This window comes from Oncorhynchus masou, chromosome 5, assembly GCF_036934945.1.
Source record: "Oncorhynchus masou masou isolate Uvic2021 chromosome 5, UVic_Omas_1.1, whole genome shotgun sequence".
NCBI classification, from domain to species: Eukaryota; Metazoa; Chordata; class Actinopteri; order Salmoniformes; family Salmonidae; genus Oncorhynchus; species Oncorhynchus masou.
In genome coordinates this window covers 11,294,878-11,305,597 of record NC_088216.1, presented here as the reverse complement: position 1 = coordinate 11,305,597, position 10,720 = coordinate 11,294,878, and the positions used below count along the sequence as shown (strand labels likewise).

Sequence of the window (10,720 nt, the reverse complement as noted above, 5' to 3'; positions counted from 1 at the left end):
TATCAGTCCCTCCCCCCCCTCTCTCTCTCTCTCCTGTATCTTACAGCCCTCCCTCCCCCTCTCTCTCTCTCTCTCCCTTCCCTCCCCCTCTCTCTCCTCAGGGTCCGATTGGTTTCCCCAGGAGATTCAGGCCAGCCAGGGAGGCAGGACCCATACATCCTGTAGTGTTCCATTCTCCTCCCCACTGTTCCCCCCTATCTCAGCTACTGAACATACCACCTCTATTACCCAGGGGCAAGTTAAGTCTCTCTCTCTATCTCTCTCTCCCATACATCTGCTCCCCTGTCTACAGGGGTCTACAGCCCTATCTCAGTCAGGATGGAGGTCCTGGATCAAGGGAGATGGTGGAGATCCAGGGAAATCAGTGAGTGTTTCATATGTCTGTTATATCATCTGTGTGAGTGTATATGTGCGGGTTCAGACAGCGTTCCGACCCCACACAGATCCATTAAATCAGTTCCATCTGTGACCCAGTCTACAGATCCTGATGGAGTTTGTTGAAGTCTCCTGCATCTGATTGTCTCATTGTTCAGACGTTTCAGGTGTTTTCTACAACTTGAGGGGTTTCATTGTTGTTTCCTGTAGGGTCCACCAGGAGCATCAGGGACCCAACCCTGGACAGCCCTCAGGACCACCGGGACGCCCTATCTCAGGGTGAGAAGGAGTCACTACTATAGAGTATCAGTCTACAGTGTCACTGTGTGTTAGTTAGTTCATATGTCATTGTCAATATCTTAAATATTCCTCTGTTTCCCTGTTAGGGTCACCTGGGTAAAGATCAGGGAAGCAGGGGAAGCGTATCAGGGTGAAAGGATCCAGTCACTACTATAGACCCATACATCCTGGCTCTCCAGGGTTGGAGGGTCTCCTGGGGAAGACAGGACCGGTGGGAGCCCAGGGACATTCTGGTAAACCAGGTCCTAGTGGTCTCAGAGGGATCCCTGGCCCAGCGGTGAGCACACACACACACACCCTGACCCCTGACCTGTCAACTCATGACCACACAACCTCACATGCCAGATGTACTATACTGAGAATGTAAAACTGATCAACTTCATCAATGACAATACAGTTAAAATAAAACAATTAATGTCTGTCTGTCTGTCCGTCTGTCTGTCTGTCTGTCTGTCTGTCTGTCTCTATCTCCCTCTCTCACTACTATCTACATCTCTCAGCCCTTTATCTCAGTCACTACATAGACCCATACATCCTCTGCTCCTCTCTCAGTCACTACTATAGACCCATTCATCCTGTATCAGTCTACAGCCCTATCTCAGTCACTACTATAGACTACATCCTTCTACAGCCTCTGTCACTACTTTCTCCTGTATCCTCTCTCTCTCTCTCTCTCTCAGCCCTCTCTCTCACTCTATAGACCCATACATCTCCTTCACTACTATCTCTACAGCCCTATCTCAGTCACTACTATAGACCTCTGCCCTCAGTCTCTCTCTCTCTCTCTATAGTCTCAGTCTCTATCTCAGTCACTACTATCCCATACATCCTGTCTCTCTCTCCCTCTCTCCCTCTCAGACCCATACATCCTGAACAAGCCCTTTAAATGGACCACCAGGCGTAACAGGACCACCAGGTCCCATGGTAAAACAGTCTACACCTTTATCCAGCCATCTTTCCATCCTTCCATCCGTTGTCCCTTTCTCCTGTATCAGTCTACAGCCCTATCTCAGTCACTACTATAGACCCATACATCCTGTATCAGTCTACAGCCCTATCTCAGTCACTACTATAGACCCATACATCCTGTATCAGTCTACAGCCCTATCTCAGTCACTACTATAGACCCATACATCCTGTATCAGTCTACAGCCCTATCTCAGTCACTACTACAGACCCATACATCCTGTATCAGTCTACAGCCCTATCTCAGTCACTACTATAGACCCATACATCCTGTATCAGTCTACAGCCCTATCTCAGTCACTACTATCAGACCCCTATCTCATCCTGTATCAGTCTACAGCCCTATCTCAGTCACTACTATAGACCCATACATCCTGTATCAGTCTACAGCCCTATCTCAGTCACTACTATAGACCCATACATCCTGTATCAGTCTACAGCCCTATCTCAGTCACTACTATAGACCCATACATCCTGTATCAGTCTACAGCCCTATCTCAGTCACTACTATAGACCCATACATCCTGTATCAGTCTACAGCCCTATCTCAGTCACTACTATAGACCCATACATCCTGTATCAGTCTACAGCCCTATCTCAGTCACTACTATAGACCCATACATCCTGTATCAGTCTACAGCCCTATCTCAGTCACTACTATAGACCCATATCAGTCTACAGCCCTATCAGTCACTACTATAGACCCATACATCCTGTATCACTACCCCTATCTCAGTCACTACTATAGACCCATACATCCTGTATCAGTCTACAGCCCTATCTCAGTCACTACTATAGACCCATACATCCTGTATCAGTCTACAGCCCTATCTCAGTCACTACTATAGACCCATACATCCTGTATCAGTCTACAGCCCTATCTCAGTCACTACTATAGACCCATACATCCTGTATCAGTCTACAGCCCTATCTCAGTCACTACTATAGACCCAAACATCCTGTATCAGTCTACAGCCCTATCTCAGTCACTACTATAGACCCATACATCCTGTAGTCAGTCACTACTATGCCCTATCCTGTATCAGTCACTAGCCCTATCTCAGTCACCTATAGACCCATACATCCTGTATCAGTCTACAGCCCTATCTCAGTCACTACTATAGACCCATACATCCTGTATCAGTCTACAGCCCTATCTCAGTCACTACTATAGACCCATACATCCTGTATCAGTCTACAGCCCTATCTCAGTCACTACACTACTATAGACCCATACATCCTGTAGACCCTATCTCATCACTGTATCAGTCTATCTCAGTCAGACCCATACATCCTGTATCAGTCTATCTCAGTCACTACTATAGACCCCCGCATACATATCAGTCTACAGCCCTATCTCAGTCACTACTATAGAGCCATACATCCTGTATCAGTCTACAGCCCTATCTCAGTCACTACTATAGACCCATACATCCTGTATCAGTCTACAGCCCTATCTCAGTCACTACTATAGACCCATACATCCTGTATCTACAGCCCTATCTCAGTCACTACTATAGACCCAAATCTCAGTCACCCTATCTCAGTCACTACTATAGACCCATACATCCTGTATCAGTCTACAGCCCTATCTCAGTCACTACTATAGACCCATACATCCTGTATCAGTCTACAGCCCTATCTCAGTCACTACTATAGACCCATACATCCTGTATCAGTCTACAGCCCTATCTCAGTCACTACTATACATCCTGACCCATCAGTCACATCCTGTATCAGTCTACAGCCCTATCTCAGTCACTACTATAGACCCATACATCCTGTATCAGTCTACAGCCCTATCTCAGTCACTACTATAGACCCATACATCCTGTATCAGTCTACAGCCCTATCTCAGTCACTACTATAGACCCATACATCCTGTATCAGTCTACAGCCCTATCTCAGTCACTACTATAGACCCATACATCCTGTATCAGTCTACAGCCCTATCTCAGTCACTACTATAGACCCATACATCCTGTATCAGTCTACAGCCCTATCTCAGTCACTACTATAGACCCATACATCCTGTATCAGTCTACAGCCCTATCTCAGTCACTACTATAGACCCATACATCCTGTATCAGTCTACAGCCCTATCTCAGTCACTACTATATCAGACCCATACATCACTGTATCAGTCTACAGCCCTATCTCAGTCACTACTATAGACCCAAACATCCTGTATCAGTCTACAGCCCTATCTCAGTCACTACTATAGACCCATACATCCTGTATCGGTCTACAGCCCTATCTCAGTCACTACTATAGACCCATACATCCTGTATCAGTCTACAGCCCTATCTCAGTCACTACTATAGACCCATACATCCTGTATCAGTCTACAGCCCTATCTCATCACTACTATAGACCCATCATCCTGTATCAGTCTACAGCCCTATCTCAGTCACTACTACAGACCCATACATCCTGTATCAGTCTACAGCCCTATCTCAGTCACTACTATAGACCCATACATCCTGTATCAGTCTACAGCCCTATCTCAGTCACTACTATAGACCCATACATCCTGTATCAGTCTACAGCCCTATCTCAGTCACTACTATAGACCCATACATCCTGTATCAGTCTACAGCCCTATCTCAGTCACTACTATAGACCCATACATCCTGTATCAGTCTACAGCCCTATCTCAGTCACTACTATAGACCCATACATCCTGTATCAGTCTACAGCCCTATCTCAGTCACTACTATAGACCCATACATCCTGTATCAGTCTACAGCCCTATCTCAGTCACTACTATAGACCCATACATCCTGTATCAGTCTACAGCCCTATCTCAGTCACTACTATAGACCCATACATCCTGTATCAGTCTACAGCCCTATCTCAGTCACTACTATAGACCCATACATCCTGTATCAGTCTACAGCCCTATCTCAGTCACTACTATAGACCCATACATCCTGTATCAGTCTACAGCCCTATCTCAGTCACTACTATAGACCCATACATCCTGTATCAGTCTACAGCCCTATCTCAGTCACTACTATAGACCCATACATCCTGTATCAGTCTACAGCCCTATCTCAGTCACTACTATAGACCCATACATCCTGTATCAGTCTACAGCCCTATCTCAGTCACTACTATAGACCCATACATCCTGTATCAGTCTACAGCCCTATCTCAGTCACTACTATAGACCCATACATCCTGTATCAGTCTACAGCCCTATCTCAGTCACTACTATAGACCCATACATCCTGTATCAGTCTACAGCCTATCTCAGTCACTACTATAGACCCATACATCCTGTATCAGTCTACAGCCCTATCTCAGTCACTACTATAGACCCATACATCCTGTATCAGTCTACAGCCCTATCTCAGTCACTACTATAGACCCATACATCCTGTATCAGTCTACAGCCCTATCTCAGTCACTACTATAGACCCATACATCCTGTATCAGTCTACAGCCCTATCTCAGTCACTACTATAGACCCATACATCCTGTATCAGTCTACAGCCCTATCTCAGTCACTACTATAGACCCATACATCCTGTATCAGTCTACAGCCCTATCTCAGTCACTACTATAGACCCATACATCCTGTATCAGTCTACAGCCCTATCTCAGTCACTACTATAGACCCATACATCCTGTATCAGTCTACAGCCTATCTCTATAGACCCATCACATCCTGTATCAGTATACAGCCCTATCTCAGTCACTACTATAGACCCATACATCCTGTATCAGTCTACAGCCCTATCTCAGTCACTACTATAGACCCATACATCCTGTATCAGTCTACAGCCCTATCTCAGTCACTACTATAGACCCATACATCCTGTATCAGTCTACAGTCACTACTACAGCCCTATCTCAGTCACTACACTACTATAGACCCATACATCCTGTATCAGTCTACAGCCCTATCTCAGTCACTACTATAGACCCATACATCCTGTATCAGTCTACATCCCTATCTCAGTACTACTATAGTCCTGTATCAGCCAGCCCTATCTCAGTCACTACTATAGACCCATACATCCTGTATCAGTCTACAGCCCTATCTCAGTCACTACTATAGACCCATACATCCTGTATCAGTCTACAGCCCTATCTCAGTCACTACTATAGACCCATACATCCTGTATCAGTCTACAGCCCTATCTCAGTCACTACTATAGACCCATTCATCCTGTATCAGTCTACAGCCCTATCTCAGTCACTACTATAGACCCAAACATCCTGTATCAGTCTACAGCCCTATCTCAGTCACTACTATAGACCCATACATCCTGTATCCAGTCTACAGCCCTATCTCAGTCACTACTATAGACCCATACATCCTGTATCCTCTACAGCCCTATCTCAGTCACTACTATAGACCCATACATCCTGTATCAGTCTACAGCCCTATCTCAGTCACTACTATAGACCCATACATCCTGTATCAGTCTACAGCCCTATCTCAGTCACTACTATAGACCCATACATCCTGTATCAGTCTACAGCCCTATCTCAGTCACTACTATGACCCATACATCCTGTATCAGTCTGCATATCTCAGTGTATCAGTCTACAGCCCTATCTCAGTCACTACTATAGACCCATACATCCTGTATCAGTCTACAGCCCTATCTCAGTCACTACTATAGACCCATACATCCTGTATCAGTCTACAGCCCTATCTCAGTCACTACTATGACCCATACATCCTGTATCAGTCTACAGCCCTATCTCAGTCACTACTATAGACCCATACATCCTGTATCAGTCTACAGCCCTATCTCAGTCACTACTATAGACCCAAACATCCTGTATCAGTCTACAGCCCTATCTCAGTCACTACTATAGACCCATACATCCTGTATCAGTCTACAGCCCTATCTCAGTCACTACTATAGACCCATACATCCTGTATCAGTCTACAGCCTATCTCAGTCACTACTATAGACCCATACATCCTGTATCAGTCTACAGCCCTATCTCAGTCACTACTATAGACCCATACATCCTGTATCAGTCTACAGCCTATCTCAGTCACTACTATAGACCCATACATCCTGTATCAGTCTACAGCCCTATCTCAGTCACTACTATAGACCCATACATCCTGTATCAGTCTACAGCCCTATCTCAGTCACTACTATAGACCCATACATCCTGTATCAGTCTACAGCCCTATCTCAGTCACTACTATAGACCCATACATCCTGTATCAGTCTACAGCCCTATCTCAGTCACTACTATAGACCCATACATCCTGTATCAGTCTACAGCCCTATCTCAGTCACTACTATAGACCCATACATCCTGTATCAGTCTACAGCCCTATCTCAGTCACTACTATAGACCCATACATCCTGTATCAGTCTACAGCCCTATCTCAGTCACTACTATAGACCCATACATCCTGTATCAGTCTACAGCCCTATCTCAGTCACTACTATCTCAGTCACTACTATAGACCATACATCCTGTATCAGTCTACAGCCCTATCTCAGTCACTACTATAGACCCATACATCCTGTATCAGTCTACAGCCCTATCTATCTCAGTCACTACTCTACAGCCCTAGACCCTATACATCCTGTATCAGTCTACAGCCCTATCTCAGTCACTACTATAGACCCATACATCCTGTATCAGTCTACAGCCCTATCTCAGTCACTACTATAGACCCATACATCCTGTATCAGTCTACAGCCCTATCTCAGTCACTACTATAGACCCATACATCCTGTATCAGTCTACAGCCCTATCTCAGTCACTACTATAGACCCATACATCCTGTATCAGTCTACAGCCCTATCTCAGTCACTACTATCAGTCTACCCATCTCAGTCATCCTGTCCTGTATCAGTCTACAGCCCTATCTCAGTCACTACTATAGACCCATACATCCTGTATCAGTCTACAGCCCTATCTCAGTCACTACTATAGACCCATACATCCTGTATCAGTCTACAGCCCTATCTCAGTCACTACTATAGACCCATACATCCTGTATCAGTCTACAGCCCTATCTCAGTCACTACTATAGACCCATACATCCTGTATCAGTCTACAGCCCTATCTCAGTCACTACTATAGACCCATACATCCTGTATCAGTCTACAGCCCTATCTCAGTCACTACTATAGACCCATACATCCTGTATCAGTCTACAGCCCTATCTCAGTCACTACTATAGACCCATACATCCTGTATCAGTCTACAGCCCTATCTCAGTCACTACTATAGACCCATACATCCTGTATCAGTCTCACAGCCCTATCTCAGTCACTACTATAGACCCATACATCCTGTATCAGTCTACAGCCCTATCTCAGTCACTACCCATACATCCTGTATCAGTCTACCCATCTCAGTCATCTATAGACTGTATCAGTCTACAGCCCTATCTCAGTCACTACTATAGACCCATACATCCTGTATCAGTCTACAGCCCTATCTCCCAACATCCTGTATCAGTCTACAGCCCTATCTCAGTCACTACTATACATCCTGTATCAGTCTACAGCCCTATCTCAGTCACTACTATAGACCCATACATCCTGTATCAGTCTACAGCCCTATCTCAGTCACTACTATAGACCCATACATCCTGTATCAGTCTACAGCCCTATCTCAGTCACTACTATAGACCCATACATCCTGTATCAGTCTACAGCCCTATCTCAGTCACTACTATAGACCCATACATCCTGTATCAGTCTACAGCCCTATCTCAGTCACTACTATAGACCCATACATCCTGTATCAGTCTACAGCCCCCTATCTCAGTCACTACTATAGACCCATACATCCTGTATCAGTCTACAGCCCTATCACTACTATAGACCCAGTCAGTCTACAGCCCTATCTCAGTCACCCCATACATCCTGTATCAGTCTACAGCCCTATCTCAGTCACTACTATAGACCCATACATCCTGTATCAGTCTACAGCCCTATCTCAGTCACTACTATAGACCCATACATCCTGTATCAGTCTGCCCTATCTCAGTCACTACTATAGACCCATACATCCTCAGTCACTATCTCAGTCACTACTATAGACCCATACATCCTGTATCAGTCTACAGCCCTATCTCAGTCACTACTATAGACCCATACATCCTGTATCAGTCTACAGCCCTATCTCAGTCACTACTATAGACCCATACATCCTGTATCAGTCTACAGCCCTATCTCAGTCACTACTATAGACCCATACATCCTGTATCAGTCTACAGCCCTATCTCAGTCACTACTATAGACCCATACATCCTGTATCAGTCTACAGCCCTATCTCAGTCACTACTATAGACCCATACATCCTGTATCAGTCTACAGCCCTATCTCAGTCACTACTATAGACCCATACATCCTGTATCAGTCTCACAGCCCATATCCTCAGTCAGCCCTATCTCAGTCAGACCCATACATCCTGTATCAGTCTACAGCCCTATCTCATCTCATCAGTCTACAGCCCTATCTCAGTCACTACTATAGACCCATACATCCTGTATCAGTCTACAGCCCTATCTCAGTCACTACTATAGACCCATACATCCTGTATCAGTCTACAGCCCTATCTCAGTCACTACTATAGACCCATACATCCTGTATCAGTCTACAGCCCTATCTCAGTCACTACTATAGACCCATACATCCTGTATCAGTCTACAGCCCTATCTCAGTCACTACTATAGACCCATACATCCTGTATCAGTCTACAGCCCTATCTCAGTCACTACTATAGACCCATACATCCTGTATCAGTCTACAGCCCTATCTCAGTCACTACTATAGACCCATACATCCTGTATCAGTCTACAGCCCTATCTCAGTCACTACTATAGACCCATACATCCTGTATCAGTCTACAGCCCTATCTCAGTCACTACTATAGACCCATACATCCTGTATCAGTCTACAGCCCTATCTCAGTCACTACTATAGACCCATACATCCTGTATCAGTCTACAGCCCTATCTCAGTCACTACTATAGACCCATACATCCTGTATCAGTCTACAGCCCTATCTCAGTCACTACTATAGACCCATACATCCTGTATCAGTCTACAGCCCTATCTCAGTCACTACTATAGACCCATACATCCTGTATCAGTCTACAGCCCTATCTCAGTCACTACTATAGACCCATACATCCTGTATCAGTCAGCCCTATCTCAGTCAGCCCTATCTCCCTATCTCAGTCACTACTATAGACCCATACATCCTGTATCAGTCTACAGCCCTATCTCAGTCACTACTATAGACCCATACATCCTGTATCAGTCTACAGCCCTATCTCAGTCACTACTATAGACCCATACATCCTGTATCAGTCTACAGCCCTATCTCAGTCACTACTATAGACCCATACATCCTGTATCAGTCTACAGCCCTATCTCAGTCACTACTATAGACCCATACATCCTGTATCAGTCTACAGCCCTATCTCAGTCACTACTATAGACCCATACATCCTGTATCAGTCTACAGCCCTATCTCAGTCACTACTATAGACCCATACATCCTGTATCAGTCTACAGCCCTATCTCAGTCACTACTATAGACCCATACATCCTGTATCAGTCTACAGCCCTATCTCAGTCACTACTATAGACCCATACATCCTGTATCAGTCTACAGCCCTATCTCAGTCACTACTATAGACCCATACATCCTGTATCAGTCTACAGCCCTATCTCAGTCACTACTATAGACCCATACATCCTGTATCAGTCTACAGCCCTATCTCAGTCACTACTATAGACCCATACATCCTGTATCAGTCTACAGCCCTATCTCAGTCACTACTATAGACCCATACATCCTGTCAGTCTACAGCCCTATCTCAGTCACTACTATAGACCCATACATCCTGTATCAGTCTACAGCCCTATCTCAGTCACTACTACAGACCCATACATCCTGTATCAGTCTACAGCCCTATCTCAGTCACTACTATAGACCCATACATCCTGTACATCCTGTATCAGTCTACAGCCCTATCTCAGTCACTACTATAGACCCATACATCCTGTATCAGTCTACAGCCCTATCTCAGTCACTACTATAGACCCATACATCCTGTATCAGTCTA

The 10,720-nt window shown here is 45.0% G+C and overlaps 1 protein-coding gene across 1 annotated transcript in view; it reads left to right on the top strand.

Moving 5' to 3' along the window:
* The first annotated feature begins 1,562 nt into the window (after positions 1–1,562).
* The window catches only part of LOC135533025 (collagen alpha-1(V) chain-like), a 43,419-nt gene continuing 34,261 nt past the window's right edge, over positions 1,563–10,720 (top strand). The window contains exon 1 of the mRNA XM_064960427.1: positions 1,563–1,599. Within this exon, the coding sequence (XP_064816499.1) occupies positions 1,597–1,599 (3 nt within the window). The 5' untranslated portion in view covers positions 1,563–1,596. The remainder of the gene's footprint in view (positions 1,600–10,720) is intronic.